This window comes from Cuculus canorus, chromosome 1, assembly GCF_017976375.1.
Source record: "Cuculus canorus isolate bCucCan1 chromosome 1, bCucCan1.pri, whole genome shotgun sequence".
Taxonomy (NCBI): domain Eukaryota; kingdom Metazoa; phylum Chordata; class Aves; order Cuculiformes; family Cuculidae; genus Cuculus; species Cuculus canorus.
This window is the reverse complement of record NC_071401.1, coordinates 50,417,721-50,435,618: the sequence shown is the minus strand read 5'-3', so window position 1 is coordinate 50,435,618 and position 17,898 is coordinate 50,417,721. Positions and strand designations below refer to the sequence as shown.

The 17,898-nt window shown below is 39.8% G+C and overlaps 1 protein-coding gene across 1 annotated transcript in view; it reads left to right on the top strand.

The window, feature by feature from the left end:
• PCCA (propionyl-CoA carboxylase subunit alpha) overlaps window positions 1–17,898 on the top strand; it is a 289,809-nt gene that overhangs the window by 141,264 nt on the left and 130,647 nt on the right. The window contains exons 17-18 of the mRNA XM_054064867.1: window positions 381–491; window positions 9,759–9,861. Of these exons, the coding sequence (XP_053920842.1) occupies window positions 381–491; window positions 9,759–9,861 (214 nt within the window). The remainder of the gene's footprint in view (window positions 1–380; window positions 492–9,758; window positions 9,862–17,898) is intronic.

Sequence of the window (17,898 nt, the reverse complement as noted above, 5' to 3'; positions counted from 1 at the left end):
GCATGGCAAGGTGGGCCAGGGTTCACTGGAATTGAGCTGGTACTTACAGTCATGACTAATTGGTCATTTCAAGGTGAACCAGAAGTGTTTTGGTTGTGTTTGCTGTCATTGATTTAACCAGATGTCTGTATTGGGCTTGGTGAGGTGAAAATTTAAAAGCTTTACTTCTTAATTAAACTGCGTGTTTAAGGAGGGCATCTGGAGGCAGGAGTTGAACAAAACTGGTAAATCTACATTGACTGCAGGAATACAATGATCTCTAAATTGTCAAAAAGTATTTATTCTATAGAGATAAAATCTCATATTTTTAAAAAATATTTCCTGCTGTGATTGGTGATTAATATGTTTAAATGATTTTTGTATCAATGCTTTGTTTTCAGGTGTGGCTCACAATATTTCTTTACTGCGAGAAGTGATCGTCCATCCACGCTTTGTTCAAGGAGACATCAGCACTAAATTCCTTCCTGAAGTCTATCCTGATGGTTTTAAAGGTGGGTTCCTTTTCGGAGTGTTTTCTTTTTCTTAAGAGATGTTATTTCTGATTATTATTATTTTATATTTATGGACTGACATGTTCCCCAATCAGTCTTCACTTTTTTCCCCTTAAATGTATATACACATACACACAATTAGAGTTTTTAAATAATGCATAATATAAGTGAAGCAGTTGCTTTCTTTACTTCCAAGAAGGCAAGATACATACTTCTAGTGGCAAAATGGTAAATGAAGTAGATCCAAATGCAAGAAAAACAATTTGTAGGTGACATGAAATATGTAAAATAAACATTAGTTCAAGTCTACCATGCTACCGTGCTTCTTTACAGGCAGTGCTCCTACTGTTCGCTGAAGATAAGATTTCTCTTTGCTCAACACTATTGCTTCTCCAGTGAGTTTGTGCAGCATCTTGAATTGCCTTTTGGCACTCTTTGTATTCATTGTAGCATTGTCTGGAGAATCTGGCATTTTAAGAGAGTATTTCAGTAGCTTGGTCTTTATACTTGTTACAAGTAGTAATGATCATCACCTCGAAATTATTTGACTCATACACTAGGTTAACGCAAAAGCAAATGCAAATGCTTCTTTACAACTTTCTAAACAACTCGGTTAAAAAATGTGTAACAACACTTGGGAGTAAAATGTAAGTAAACAAATAGATTGCTTTCCTTTCACAAGGATCAAATTTTAAAACCATGCCTTCTCTCTCAGACAATCTGCTGTTGATGCTTTCTTGACCTGTGTGGTCAGAGAACTCAGTTCTTCCATACAGGCCTCACACCTCAGCTGGCATTCATCAGGCAGAACCTCTTCCTTATTAATAAGACAACAGTATTTACAGCTCATCATTCGTGGATCCTTTATGAATCCCATGGAGATGCCTTTTTCCCCCCATTCATCATTAATCCAATGTGGCAGAATCCTCATCCCCCTTTGGAGACAACACAGCCAGATTGGCAGTCCCTGGACTTGACTGGCACCTTGCCAAATTCTAGTCTCATTAAGGAGCAGAACAGGTTTTCCTTACGTCAGGACTCGGTGCGCGAGTTTGGTGCAAAGAATATTCATCCACAGAACTACTTTATATCATGATGTAATTGGCAACGCTATGTGATAACAGTCCTATGTGAGGAGTTTAATGTATCCAGCTTATTATTGGTTCCTGACTGCAATGTAAGCAGTAGGAGTTAGTTGCCTTGGGTGGCAGTAAGCTTTTGATGGTTGAAGCTCAAATGTTCCTTTGTCATCTTTGCTAAGGTCTAGTTAACTAATCTTCAGGTAAATCACCTGGCTTTCATCCAGCATAGACTTGAGGGAACTCTGGTCTGCTCTGAAGGCTCAGTGCTGCTGATTAGCTGGTCTGTCTGCCTTCCCTGAGACTTTCATATGAAATCCCATGTCCTGTCTTTTGACAGTTTGGGACTTTTCAGTCTTTGTTCTGAGTGGATTCAGTTACCTAAACAACCAGAAAACTGCATTATTTTCTTGTTGCTACTTTTGTTCAGATGTTTTTTTGAGAGTTCTTGGGTCGACTTAGCTCATGAGGAATCTGGTGAACTTCAGCAGATGTGCAGAGTGAGTTGCAGGCTAGGAATGGCAGGAAGGGAATGGAGGAGAAGGGCGAGGGTGTGAGATGTTGGATAGGTTTATACCACGCTGTAAAAAGGCAGCCTCACCTGACACACAACTGGAAACAATAAAAACATAAACCATTTTACCCCTATTTGTGATCATGTGTCTGTTGGGGCCCTCAGTCACTTGTAAGAAGCTGGGACAGGATTTGCTGACCCAGGAGGTGACCCCTTTTTGACAATGGAAAGGCACTCGTCTTGTTCTTTTATTCTTGTTCTAAAGTTTTACATTACAATGTTAACCACTATATAATCAGTTAATTACTTCTTGGTCCACAAATTGCAGGATGATAAGAAATTTATTTTGGGGTCATTTGACTTGAACTGTATGTGCATATATTTGTGTGCACATACTGATGCAAATGGCTTATCAGTGTCACAGTCTGAAGTAAACAGTAATATTGTATTAACAGTCTTCTAGCTTTTGCTCTAGACACCAGAAGACACAAGAAGAGATATTATGACATGTCATAATAGAAAATAATAAAAGAGACATGCAAAATAACTAGAATTTGTTCCTACAGTATGAGAAGTTTCATTCTTCTTCCTCTGTGTCATATAGAAAAATACATTAGCCTTCTTAATGATTAAAAAAATGCAGATATTATTTTTACAAAGCATTTGAATTTCAAGTCAAGAGTACTTATTGAAGAATACTGATTCAAAGCTCACTGAAGTAATGGAGACCCCTTTTATCACTCTGGATCAGGCCTTTCTGCCTTAAAAAAAATATCAATGTGTTGAATTACAGGATAATTTTTGAAGTACCTATTGAAAAATATGCCTGCAAATGCAAAGACTCTAATGGCAACTATTGAAGGAAAGCAAGGGTGGTGGGCAGATGATGGGTAGAAGCTCAGCAGGAGAAACAAAGGCAAATTAACTTCTGCGAGTCCCTTGTTCACTGCAGCTAACCTTTTTTACATAAATACCCAGGGTAAAATTTGAAAATTAAGTAACTTTATTTATCTTAATATTGTTTATAAAAAAGATGTGTAGCTGTAAAAAAAGATCTATGATAACCTGAAAAATTAGAGCAGCGTGTAGCCAAAGTGTATTTGGAAATACCTAGAAATACGTGCTGTTGTTAAGAAATCAATACCAGAAGTGTTTTAATCTTGGAAAATTTAAGAAATGAAAAAATCTCAATGAAGACAGATTCCATATTAAGCCTCGTGCACAATCCAAGTGTGTTTCTTTTGTAAACTACGCAGTTGCCACTGTTGGTTTACATTGATGATAAATAGCGAATGTCAACTGTGTTCTTTCTGGTGGCTGCATGAAGTACTGGCCCGTTTCTTATGTGCATTTTTCTTCAAATATAAATATTAACTTTAGTCTTGTTGAAGAGTGAAAGAAGAGATGCTTTGTTTTCTAGTCGTGTTTTCAAGGATTTAATTATAAGTCCTTTATTAGCAGGCTTTTATTATAAGTTAAAAAATTAACTATTGGAAATATCTTGGCAGCTTTTCCATTAACCTGTGATGCCTACTTCAAATTACATCTAGAATGGGAATGTTTAGTAATTTTCATGATTAGTTTTTTTTTTCTCTCACCTTCTTTAAATAAGCATTCATTAACAAAACCAGTTTGTTTATTGCAAGTTATTGTAAAATAGCACTGTGCTGAAACTAGCCTTGCTCAGGGTACGATTAGTGTGGGAAAACAGCTGCTGTTGTATCCTTTTGTTGTCTGTAGGAGGGATGGGTGGTGAGGATGCAGGCTGTCAGAGGGTCATTACTCTGAGCACCCATGCATGTTTTGGGAGGAGTGCAGTCCTCAAGGTGGGTATAGCACTACTGATTAGGTCAGATGACACAAATACATCTGTCTTAGAGTGGTCTCCAAGGAGTTTGCTTGGGATAAAGACATTTGCCAAGTGTGCAGGAGTGGCCCATACTGTTTTGATAGAGTATTGGCTGTCCTTCTACAGCTTCCAAGTGGCCTGGAATGTTTCTGTGCTTCCTAACCTGCCTGGTGAGAAAGGAATATACTACCTATTATCCCTATCTTATGGGCACAGAAAGTATTTCTTTTTACACAAAGATCTAAGAGAGTCCTTGACATAGAGCAAATTAAACTGAAGGATTCTTGGTTTAGAGCCCTATCCATTGGATTGTTCTTTGTGATTCAGTCTGTTTCACAGTTATCCATCTCTTCCTGGATATCTGTGTAAATGATGAGTTGTGGTTTTTTTTTTGTTTGTTTGTTTTTTATGGTTTGTGTTTCCTGGTTGTTAAATGACATCTCAAATGCTTGATCAGTCTCTTTGGGAGAGACATCCTGTGCAAATGAGAAATGAGGCATTTTCCAAGAGGTTATGGCAAATCCACACCAAAAGACAGGGGGGAAAAGGAAAAAGAACCCTTTACTTGCCCCTCTTTTAGCACATTTACCTCATTTGGGTGGAGAGGAAGAGCAGAAGTTCTGATGGACAACCCTTTGTGTTAACTGTTTTCTAATAAGGAAGAGAAGGAAGAGGAAACACCTCTTTCCTGCAGTTGTGTATTGGCTCCAGAGAGTGTATATGAGGTAAAGGCTTTTAAATACATTGGGTTTGTTATAATTGTATGGGTTGAAGGGATCAATTACTCCACTTTACTTGACGCTTATTAAACCACTCCTGAAATACTGTGTGCAGTTTTAACCTCCTCATGTGTATAAGAAAGATGTAAATAAACTTCAGTAAGGCTAGCAAAAAGCCACCAGGGTGGAGTTGGAACAGAGGACCTATGAAGAGAGAGGCTGGAAGAACCAGGCTTGTTTAGTCTGGAAACAAGAAAACTGAGAGTGGACCTAATGGCAGCTTTCTCATACCTCTGAGGGAGTTCTCAGGGAGACAGAGCCAGGCTTTTCAGTGATATACATGTAAACTGGAGATTTTCAAGACCTGACTGTACAAACCTCTGAGCAACCTGCTCTGAATTTGATGCTGAGCTGGCTCAGTGATGTGGTGGGACACACTGAATAAACTTAAGACCTCCCAAGGTCCTTTAACCTCAGTCTTTCCATGAATCTGTTATGAACGAAATCAATTTTTAGGTAAATTTGCTCTGTAGATATGTCGCTGAAATTGAAGTCTGGACTTCACTTTTAGTATTAATTGATGTGAAGAATGCAGCTTCCTATGGCGGTGTTACTGTTAGAAGAAAAAGGATCATTACTGTTAATTCCATTCATTTTGTCCACACTGGAGCCTAATCTTTGTCTTCATTTTATGAAGCTACTGGATTATAAAAATTGACTTAACCAATAGCTTCTTTGACTTTCTTTCTGACAGGTGAAGCCAAGAAATATTTCTTAGTCTGTCACTAATCCCCTTAATTCAAAATAGTGGTTTCCTTTCTGTATTGTGTACCATTCATCTTATAAGGGATCATGAGCTCTCTGAGACCCCTTCACTACTCTGAATGGCTTGAGATTGCATACACAGATGGTATTGTCTGTCTCTTATCTTGACCATCTGGATAGAGCAAAGCTCTGCTGAACTTCAGAACATGAAACTTTGTTTTCTGCCTCAGCCTAGTTGGTGTATCTGTAATGGTCCAGTTCAAAATCCACTGGGGAAAAACTGAAAACAAAACAGTTACTGGGAATAATATAAGTGTTGCCTGCATCGGTATGGGCCTGAATTATGTATTGTGCTCTATCTTACTCGTTTTGCATTTAATTTTTATTCTTCACAATCAGAAAAATACTTTCCAAGTATTAAGTAACAGACCTAGGCACATAACCAGGGCTTGTTTGTTTTGAGATTTTTTTTCCCCCTGTAATTGATAGTGGGAAACACATTTCTAGGACAAAATGCAAATGAGACTGTTATGGGAAAAATGACCTTTTATGTAATTTAATTTGAAGTTGGTTATGTAAAGTAATTGCATGAACCTTTTTGACTCAGCTTGGGGGATACTGGGATAATATTGATTTAAGCAATCATAACATTAGGGAAATGAGAGAGAAATACTTTTTTCTTGTCTTCCTTCTAACCAGGGTTCTGTCATTTAGTAGTAATAGATGTGTGCGGTTAAATAGTATGAACAAAAGTGCTTCCGCTCCTTCAGTTGTGACTTAATTTTATAGCCATTAACCCTGTTTTATGTTCATCTTATATAATTCAGATCAGTGATGGTAGTGAGAATGCAGAAGTATATCCCCTGTTGAGAAGAGAGATTTGGGAGTTGATTTACCTTTTACGGCAGAGATGAAATCTTCGTGTAGCCCAGGAGTCTGCAGTGATTAGGGCAGGAAAGAACAATGACAGAACTTCCCATGCTGGAAGCTGCAGAACCTTTGCTACTTACTTACTTCACTCCCTGTCAAGGTGGCACTTGGACGAATGCCCCAGAAGTAGCTTTGTTACTTTTCAGGTTGATCTTCTGAATGGTGAACATGAAAGGCTGTGATGTATCTCTCTTGATGGTGAATATTAACTTATACCTCAGGACATCTAGTTGAAATCCTGAGGGGTAGCTTGTAAGGTAGTATAAGACTCAAAGTGAAACAAAGGTATTGCTATCTGGTGCATTTGTGTATTTCTGAATACAGTAACGTAATTGAAAGTATAACTTTGAAAAGACTTAAAATTCTGCTGAGCATAGCAGAGAGCAAAAGCAGAACACAGGGGAAATGGGGCTTGAGTTCAGAGACCTAAGACAGTCTGTCTTGTATAATAAAGATAAATCTGCCTTCCTTAGGAAGCAGCCTTTAATGAAGCTTCTGAGCTATGCCTCAACAGTTGTGCTGTGAACATTCTGTGGTGGGGTTGTATCTTTAATGCCAAAGAGCTGAAGACCAAAATATAGTTTTGGTGTGTTCTTGTTAATGGAATATATTATCTCTGAGACTTAGGAAAATAAATGTAAATTGCCCGTATTGGATACTACAGTCATGACTGGTTTTCTTCTTGCCACTCTGCTGTAACAAATACAAATAGTGACAGAGAAAGTGGATAAACATCTTTTTCATGTTTGTGATAATGAAGAGGTGAATGAAACCCTTGGTTGTTAACCTGTTCCAAATTATTGACCTTTGTTCACTGGTTGGAGTTAGATTTTTATTGAAGAGACAAGGAGAATATAGTTTCTGCACCACAGCAAGTGCAAAAGCAGTTATTGATTTAATCCGAGATGAAGGTCATGCAGTAAAACCTTCAAATTGGGATCTTTCCAGTTTTACCTTGTTCCTTTTTATGAGTTGGTAGTACTAGTGTGTGTTTGAGCAGGTGGGAACATGCAATTTTGGTTTTGTGGGATGGGTGGCTGAAAAGCGAAGATTTTAGGATGGTTTCCTGATGTTTCTTCAGATGAAACGTCTAGACAAATCACCAATTTTATATAGAACATTTCGGAAGTATTGTCTTGGAGCGTCTTCACTGTGTGGAGGCAGCTGGAAAATGGCACATTTTGAAAGGCAGAAACTTGATGTTATTGCATTGTATAATTATACTGCACTGGCACAGGTTGCCCAGGGAAGTTGTGGCTGCTCCATCCCTGGAGGTGTTCAAGGCCAGGTTGGATGGGGCCTTGAGCAGCCTGATCTAGTGGGAGGTGTCCCTGCCCATGGCAGGGGGGTTGGAACTGGATGATCTTTAAGGTCCCTTCCAACCCAAACCACTCTATGATTCTATAAGGCTTCTATATACACGTGTATGTGTTTGTATATATACACAAATAGTACAAAAGTTCAGTGGTTTTTAACTTTCACTTTGCAATCAGTTTTTCTAATAACTGGCAAAGGAAAGATCAACTTTTTCTCAACATTTCAACATTTATATTTCTGCATAGATTTGTTAAAGACAGTTTCCATTTCAAGGCAAATAAAAAATAATAAACACTGAGCAAAGGAAGTTGCAGTTATCTTTAGCCAGAATATGTTAATGTGAACTAAATTAAAAATAAATTGATGCAGATTTGCTGGCTTTTGTTGTTTTTAAATTTACATTTTTTTGGCCTGTGACAGCTCCTTTGTACTGTTAGCTGGAACTGTAATGAGCACGTTTCCATCACCATGGTATGATTGCATTGCTGAGGTGGACTCTGAGCAGCCTCGTAACTGATCCACATGTAATGTGCTCGGTGGAAGGATGGGTCCTGTGCAGAAGACGTTCTGGTTTGAAATTGTGCACTTGTTACTGTAAAGCCTGCTCCAGTCCTTTTCAGAGGCCTCCATTCTGGGTTTTCCCAAGGATCATGTTAGTCCTCTTTTATGATATTGATTATAGGTGTCCCTCACTAGTGACCAGTACTGGGGAATGTGAGTTACCTTTACATGCAGTAATGCTGAGGTGATGGGAGAGTAGAGGTGTAGAATGGAAATGTGCAACTGTTTCTCTGCTGCAGGACTGGAAGCAAACATGCTTCAGGGGTTGAGTTGCTTGGGGACATACAGCCTTCCTCACCTCTTCCTCCCTCTGTTCATGGGAATCTGTACTTGTCATGGATGATAGTGTTTGCTGTGATACATACATGTGAAGGTCTGCTTAGGCAAACAGCAGCTGCCTGAAGCATTTTGAGAGCTCTGTTGTAACTGCATGCAGCTGAATTGTTCAGTCTTAGCTTTTTTTTTTTTTTTAACTTTATTGCCTTTCCTCCTCCTTTGGCTTTTGAAACACCCTTGCTTTCATCTGTGCAGAATTGCTCTCCTGAGGATAAAATTTGCCTCTTTCTCTGTAACAATTAATCTATGTAAATCTTGTCCTTTTCTACGTCAACTTTAACTTCCTGCCATTGCTTTATGGACTACTGACTTTACTTGTTCTTTTGCTCCTTTTTGTCTCAGTTTTTACTGTTCTGCTTCTCTGATGATACCAGTCTCGGCCACCTATTTGTCAGCTTCTTATGCCAAATCTATGTTGTATGATTTCTGACCTGAAGGTTCTGACGGACAAGGTTCTGACACTGCTCTGTCTTAGCCTGCTGAATGGGCAGTTGAATTGCTAATTAACTTCACCTTCTGGAACAAGACCAGATTTGCAGAAAACCTGCTTCCAATCACTCTGGCTTCTGCCTTTTTGTCCAGATCTTTGTTAGCTGGCTTGCCTTCAGGTTGTAGGCTACTTTGAGACTCGTTCTGCCTATGAAGTGCCAAACGTGGCTTTTATTCCATTGGTCACAAACTAATGATGACACAATTGGCACTAAATAACCCAGGGCTGACTAGTAGTTTTATCCACGTTTATTTCTGGGGTTTGCATTGTTGTGTTATCTCTTTTGACTGAAAGTTCTGTAGCCTTTGCAAGGTAAAGTACTGAGAAAGAGTGCTGTATATTTTGAGTAAGTTCTAACGTACAGATGGATTCCTTACCAGCGTGAGGCACAATATGTCAATCAGTGGCATCTCAGTAACAAAATCAAGGTGTCTCAGCGTTTTTCAGGTTTTTTTCTTTCAGTTTTCAAATTGTTTTTAACAGAGATACCAGTGTTAGCAGTAGGGCTGATCTGATCTGTATGAAAACACACAATTTAAACCCTGAAACTCACAGCATCTGCTGTGCTGAATCTCATCTTAATTTAGGGGGAAAAAAATAGAGGTTTCACATATAAGGACCGAACAGTGTCTTCACTGGTAGTTGTTACTTTTTGTGCCTGTTGGTCTCTGGTATCTATTTTTTTTAAACTTCTTTTTGAAAACTAGGACACGAACTGACAGATCTTGAAAGAAGAGAACTACTGGCGACAGCAGCGTCTTTATATGTGGCTGAACAACTGAGATCACAGCGATTTCTAGGGACTCAGAGGTAAGTTCATTTCTAGGAACTCAGATGTGCTGATGCGTTTTGTTAATGGCATCTTCTCATGCACGAGAGACACTGGTGAGAAACTGCATGGTTTCTTAATATAGTCTGTTTTTTCTAAATTCAAATGAGCTGCGGCTTACATTTCCCTACTCACACAAGTCATACATGATTATTTTTATTCTACGTATTAGCAAACTAATAGGCACAAAAATGTGTTACATGCCAGTACAGTAATTAATGCACATCAGGAGTTTCATTAATGCAAAATGTTGCTGCATTAGTAACTAACCACAAATTGAGCATCACAAATTTCCCATGTGCCCATTTGAAGTGATCTAAGCACTTTAGGATAATATGAATATTCAGCTACAGAGCTTTAAAATATTGTGGGTTCATGAGTAATTTGCTACCTTGATAAGAACCTTAATAGTTTAGGGTCTAATTTTGAAAACGCTTTGACTGGTAAATGCTGGAAGAGTCAGCACGTTGCTTTAAGTGTGTTTTTTGCTACTTTGGATTCACCACTCCCTCATTCTTTTGGAACCCTGGTAGTACTGTTAATTGGCCAGCCATCGCAGCACCTTTTGTCAAAACACTAATTCCCGTCTTTGGCTTTTTGGAACAGTGTGCTTTTTTTCCTCTAGGTTGTTTCTAGCTTTCATTGTCTTTGGCCTATCATTGTCAATGCCTTGAGACCTTCTATTAGAACAGCTGAATTTTTGAACCTTGGTTGGGTAGTTGGGGTTTGCAGTGTCTGCGTACAGTGAATCATAACTTCAGAATGAACTTCAGCATGGCTGTTTCTTCTTGTCTCACATTCTTTAATATAAATGCATGTTTGTGCGTTTCTGTGAGAAAGAGAGAGAGAGGGAAGTCAGAATGCAGGATAGATATTATTCACATTCCATACCAGTGGTTTGACAGTGTATTCTATTACTGATTTTACAGTGGTCAGGAATAAATCAAATGTGGTTTCAAGAAATCTTTATTTTTATTTGTACCCGCAAAGATAAATACTACCATATGGTGTTAAAAAAAAAGAAAAAACAGACACTTAGAGCAAGCATAACGGCTTTGTAATATATAGCATATGTATGGCTAGGTCATTGCTTGCCTTATGCATCTATAGGGGAAAGTAAAGCACCTTTTTATTTCTTTCCACAAGTTACATCCTCCATAGCAAATGGCATAAGGAGAAGAACAGATACTCCAAGGCCACTGTTCCCTAAATAAAAGATGAACAAGGGAAAATGAGGAGGAACCTTGATTGTAGCTTTTATTGGCCAGCATAGGAAGTTAAGTAGTCTGGTACTGCTAGAGAGAGGTTACGGATTACTTTGTTCGTAGAGTAAGGATAGGAATTGTTGAATTAAGTAGTAAATACAAACTGCTTTTGTATTCCCTGCTCTGATCTGAGTTGGTTTTTTTTTTTTTTTTCCTCTGGCCCATAAAGTGTTCTTACGTGCTATCAAGAAAAGAAAAGGAGTCCAGTTGTTGAGGAATCTTTTAATGTTTTCTTTCTGTTGCAAGTATTTTCTTTCGGTACTAGGTATCTGTGTGTCTTAATAAACTAGATATATACAACTACTTTAACTGAGATGTCAAATATGAAAACAAAATATTGCATTGAGGTATGGTCATTCATCTCTTTGTGCTGCATCAAGGAAACAAATGCACTCCTGCTTAGAAAAAAAACCCAAACTAATTTTTTTGGGACCTTCTAACGTAAATCCCTCTGTTCCAGCATGAGCAGAGAAGGTAGCAGAGTCTTCTGACCACATGAAGTTTGTGTTTGATAAGACTAGATTAAGTTCTAATTTTGCAGATTTTAAATGGTGGAGATAACAGATCTTTACAATTCAGGTAAGCACAGGGGTGTACTTGAATTCAGCTCAGCTTTCAAAGGATGATCTTTTCCATCTGTTGTGACATATGCAGCTCTGTAATGAATCATTCAGAAGCTGAGCCTTAATTTTCTCAAAGCGGCACCCGAATGTGATTCTTAGTGAATAGGTCATTGTTTTAGTCCACTTATATTGTTAGACCTACTTGTCTTGGTGATAGTAAAGCTGCTTGTTTGAGGCCAAGTAAGGATGAGGTTAATGCAAAGGGCTTACTGGTATGTAACTTCTGCAGAAATCCAAACCTGATGATGATACCCTTTCCCCAATATCATGCAGATCCACCAGAGGAAAAGTCAAAGAAACAAAGGCAGAATGAGGTCAAAGGATTGTGCAGTGTCCTGAACAGCCTTCTTCACTCCTTAGACCAGCTAGTGGACTCCCTCTAGAGGGAACTGAGGACTGTGGAGCATACAAGTTACTGCAGTCCCATCAAGGATCCCTCACAGCATCTCCTTAACTTACTCAAACTGCCTCTGATTTGTTTTTCAAGATGTTCCATGTCATGGGTGCTTTCTGTGGAGCAGGATTGTGGCCAGAGAAAGCGTATCTTTGTTGGTATGGCTGCAATCTGTTTGAAAAATATTAGTGAAGAAGTGCAGAGTAGGAACCTGTGGTACTGGCAACAAATCAAAAAGGCCAGTTGTAATCTTGGATGCAGTTCACCGTGGTGGAATTGGGTGTTCGGAGTCTGTGTGAATTCTATATCCATGTTGGAGTATTTAAGTGGGTTAAACAGACTGTGCACGTTCCAGAGTTGATCCGTAACATTCTCCTAACAGTTTGGAAGACTACATCGACGTGTTGATGTTCATCTTCAAAAAATCACCTCTCTGGCGCTATTTATGTTGATGGCATTTTTTTTTTTCTTTTGCATGCTATGAAAGCAGTGGAGAAATTTTTGTGTGAGTAATTGCACTGGAAAGTAGTATTTTGAAATAATGCATTATTTCTTCTAAACTTGTCACAGCTGCCAAAGAGACGAGCGTGGTGTTTTCTTTTTTTTTTTTTTTGCTGAACTTGAGTTATATGCTTATCCTTGGTTTTGGTTTGTTTTCTTTTCCCTTTTGGGAGCCGTGTGTATAATATGCATTCTTTTCACAACTGTAGGGATATTTCGAGTTCCCTTTTTCCCCCATGATTTAGTCAGTCCAAGTTCAGGATTGTTATTCTAGCCAGATAGATACAAAGAACCGTGCTTGGAAGTCTTCGTAGAAGCTCCACCTTTCACTAGCGATGCTAAGACTGTGATCAGATGAAATGGACCTGAGCCAGATTAAGGAAGTGTTGTCCCAGCCTGCTTCTTCTTTGGCCTCTGCCTTTTCTCTCTTCCTCCTCCAGATATGTAGGCATGATTTTGTGCGTAGTTGCTTTCTACTCTGCTTCTGCTGAAGTGACTCATATTAGCCTAGAAACAGTAATAGTTTACTTTAGATCATTCTGACAAAACCAGCTTAATTACTTGTGATGTGAAATTATTCTTCAGCAGCTAGAAAGGTGGAAATGTGTAGCAAGGAGGAAGAGATGAGCAAAAGATGGCTTGTGGAAGGGTTGCAGAAGTGGGCTTTATCTCTGTGCCACAGATCAGACTAGCAGCAGCATCATCATGAGGGGGGTTCTCCTGTACAGTCGAAGGTATTTGCAGAGGTGTAACTGGAAAATATGTATTTTGCAATCCCCTGGGTGACCAAATCATAGAATAGTTTGGGTTGGAAAGGATGTTAAAGATCATCTAGTTCCAGTCCCCCTGCCATGGGCAGGGACATCCCACCAGATCAGGCTGCCTGAGACCCCATCCAACCTGGCCTTGAACACTCCAGGGATGGGGCAGCCACAACTTCCCTGGGCAACCTGTTCCAGTGCCTCACCACTCTCATGGTGAAGAAATACCTCCTTACATCTAATCTAAATCTGTCCCTCTCCAGTTTATCAATCATCAAGTGTAGGATTCTTGCTTGAATACACTCTGGTGATCAGTGACCTATTGCTTCATTAGGATAAACACTCAACTTTCTTCAGCTAGTTTCAATTAGATGTGACCCCTGTAGCAGGATTCTTTGTTGCAGTAGTTGCTGTGGTGTTCAGGTTAATACAGGCCACAAGCTGAAAGCCAGTTTGCCTTTGCTGTGTTAGAAGAAATTGTATTGTAATTTGGTGGAGCACCCACAGGTGAATTTCCACTGTCTGCATTGGTATGTGCCCCTGGCCTCACCAACAGTCTCCTAGGATTAATTTTCCAGCCTTTAGCTAGAACAGCTGCTGGAGACCACTGCTTGCTCAGAGTTACAGGAATGCAGACATTAATGTTTGCTATGCAATCTAGTATTTAGAGCATTTTCTGTGGTGTTTTTTTCCCCTCTGTTTGTTTATTTATTTGTTTAACTGGTTATTTAACCAATTTTTTTGTGGAAAAAGGTAGTTGTGGGGTGTGGGGTTTGGATTTTTTTTTTTTAAAGATAATTAGCTAATGAAAATGCTTGGTGTTTTGTGAGACAGATATTAGTGTGAATAATTCACTGTGATATCCAGATAATAAGGGCACGTACTTCGTACAGGAAAGAGACATGAATGACTGATGATTATTTCATTGTTCAGCTTTCAGTTATTTTGCCTAGGACTTTTCCTACTTATTCCATAGTCTAGTTTATTGTGGAACTGGTGCCACCCACAGCTGCTGAACAGATTTACAGCATCTAGTAAAATCCCAAGGTCTTCTAGACAGACCTCGATCTTGTTTCAAGTGGAAACATATTTTGGCTGAAGTCAATCCAGCTTATTTTATGTCTGTTTGATGTAGTTAGCCTTGGAGACCAGAAACGATGTTGTACAGTTGAATCTTCACATTTTGGCTTCAGACTTGTTTTCGTTACTGGGTTGGGAGGGGAATAGAAGAGTGACTCTCCAGGTGTGGCTACATCATGCTATCTCATGGGTCTACTAATGTGATGTTTATACTTCTAAACCCAATTGCCTGCAGCACTTCCTATGCGTTGCTTGTGTTGGCCGCTAAAGGTATTTTCCTAATTTTTGTATGGGTTTTACCCTTTCATCATTTATGACTTGGAAAAAAACAGTGAGGCTGCATGCCCATATTACCTGATACCGCATGCAAAAAGATGGTAACACACTGGAAAATGTTTTATAATGCTAGTGAAAACCCAAAGAGTTTTGCTTGCACGTGTGTTTTTAATATGGAAGACTGGGATTAGGGAGTCTTGAGTTAAACGCCTAACTGTTCTTGTGGGACCTTAGAGAAGCCAGTTAGATTTGGCCTCAGTTTTGAAGAAGGCAAAATGGCCTTAATACTTTACTACATAGTTGAGGTTTTGTAAATATTTATTTATCAACACATATAAAATATTTTGAGATCTAAAATGTATGATGCTTTCTAAGCATAAAATACTTTCACAGGAAAGATTAAGTGTATAATGAGAAATTACAGATAAAACACAAGCAAGTTTTTGTCAAGTTCTGAAATAGCCAGGCTGTTGTAAAATTCTGAAGGCTGAGGGGTGCAGTGCAGTGGGCACTATACAGCTGATGAACTGCAAGAACAGAAATGGATACCTTAGCTTTTTATTTAATGAGTTATTTGTAAGCTTGTGTCTAGATTTTTTTGGTATAGATGTATTGACATAAATCCTCAGGTACACTTAATAGTGATGGTTCAGATGCCTGCTTTGCCTTACCATTGTATGGCTAGGGCAGTGAGGGAACTGCTCAGAGGGCAGTGGAGCCCTGCACCTCTCGGGCATGCATGCTTTCACACCGACTACACCTATTACTCTGCTGGAGTCTGGGATGGAGCCAGCTCTTTGCCAGCCTAGGGCTTCCCCATATGGAAGGATGGTCAGCTGCCCAGTAGGAGAGCTTTCTGGTGCTCCCGCACTGCTGGAGCAGCACAAAATAAGGTTATGTTACATTAATTTTAAGAAGAAGGGAGATGATGTCAGGAAAATTCACTGGAATCACCCACTGGAAAGAGGGAGAATTCTTACTTGCAGCACAGACACAGGCACTGCTGAATTGTATCAATTGCATTGTGATTTTTATTCCCTCCCCCTCAAACCACAGTAACAACACGATCAGTTGTTGCAAGTATAGTTAAATATTTATACTTTGCGTTATCCTACAAATACCCTCTAGGGTGATATATGAAGATAAAACACTTTGTTTTCATTTGGTCCAGACTACTTGTGGCTTTCTTCATTCCCTTGCCTTGGAGTTATGCAGTCATCCTTAGCTCATGAAAATAAGTCTTCTCCTTACCGTTCTAGTCCCCTGGTCCACAAGTCAAGTGTTCTTTTCATGTTACACCTTTGGAAGTTCTCAATATGTTTATGTAACTACTGCAGCTTCAGACCATTATTCCACTATGTGTTTCTTTCTTTCCCCATAACCTAGCAAGTCACTAGAACTCTCCCTTTTTTTTGTGTGTGATATCCTTGTTTATAAGGAGATTTTCTGATTGTCACCAACCCTCTCTTGTCTCTTTAGATGTTACTTGATGTTGTTCTTTTGACCCCTCATAAATAATTACATGCTTTTATTTTTTTGTAATCTTGCTTAATCACTGCTAAGCCAGCTGATTTATATAATAGCCTAGCTGTCTTTAAAATCTCCTCTTACTTACCTTTCTACATTGTTTGGTTGCTTATTACAGAAAGAGGATTATGTATGCTAGAGACAAACAAATAGATGCAAATACATGAAACAGGTATTTTTGGCCAGCTGAAATGGAGCATTTCAAGGTAGCATTTCGGACTGTTCCTACAGAATGTATGTATCATTTTTTCTTTGATTGGATTAAATTAATTTAATTGAAATTGATGAGTAATATAAGGTATTTATTTAGTCATTTGAAAGCAGAGCTACCATCTCCCATACTATCCTCATAGTTAAGCTTAGGAAGTCTGGGTTAGATGAGTGGACAGTGAGGTGGAGCGTGTCCAGAGAAGAGCAACGAAGCTGGTGAGGGGGCTGGAGAACAAGTCTTACGAGGAGCGACTGAGAGAGCTGGGGTTGTTTAGCCTGGAGAAGAGGAGGCTGAGGGGAGACCTTATTACTCTCTACAACTACCTAAAAGGAGGTTGTGGAGAGGAGGGAGCTGGCCTCTTCTCCCAAGTGACAGGGGACAGGACAAGAGGGAATGGCCTGAAGCTCCGCCAGGGGAGGTTCAGGTTGGATATCAGAAAAAAATTCTTCACAGTAAGAGTCATTGGGCACTGGAACAGGCTGCCCAGGGAGGTGGTCGAGTTGCCTTCCCTGGAGGTGTTTAAGGAACGGGTGGATGAAGTGCTTAGGGACATGGTTTAGGGAGTGTTAGGAATGGTTGGACTCGATGATCCAGTGGGTCCTTTCCAACCTGGTGATTCTGTGTGATTCTGTGATTCTGTGGATTGAGAACTGGCTGGGCAGCAGAGCTCAGAGGTTGTGATCAGTGGTGCAGAGTCTAGTTGGAAGCCTGTAGCCAGTTGTGTTCCCTAGGGGTAAGTACTGGGCTTTGTATTGTTATCGATGACCTGAATAGGGGACAGAGCGTACCCTCAGCACGTTTGATGATACAAAACTGGGAGGAGCGGCTGATACGTGAGAAGGCTGTGCTGCCATTCAGCGGGACCTGGACAGGCTAGAGAGCTGGGCAAAGAGGAGCCTAATGAGGTTCAGCAAAAGCAAGTGTAGAGTTCTGCATCTTGGGAGGAAAACCCTCATGAGCTGGGGTTGACTGGCTGGAAAGCAGCTCTGTGGAGATGCAGCAGGTAGTCTTGGTGGACCATACGTTGATGGCGGGCCAGCAATGTTCCCTCATGACCAAGAAAATCAGTGGTATCCTGGGGGTATGTTAAGAAGAGCATGGCCAAGCAGGCAGAAGGAGGTTATCCCCCACCTCTCTACCCTACTGATGCCACATCTGGACTACTGTGTTCAGTTCTGGGCTCCACAGCTCAAGGGAGACAAGGAACTAGTGGAGAGAGTCCAGTGGAAGGCCATGAAGATAAGCAGGGGACTGGAGCATCTCTCATATGAGGAAAAACTGAGAGACTTGGATCTGTTTAGCCTGGAGAAGAGAAGATTGAGGGGGGAATCTTATCAACGCTAATAAATATCTAAAGGATGACTGTCAAGAGGATGGGGC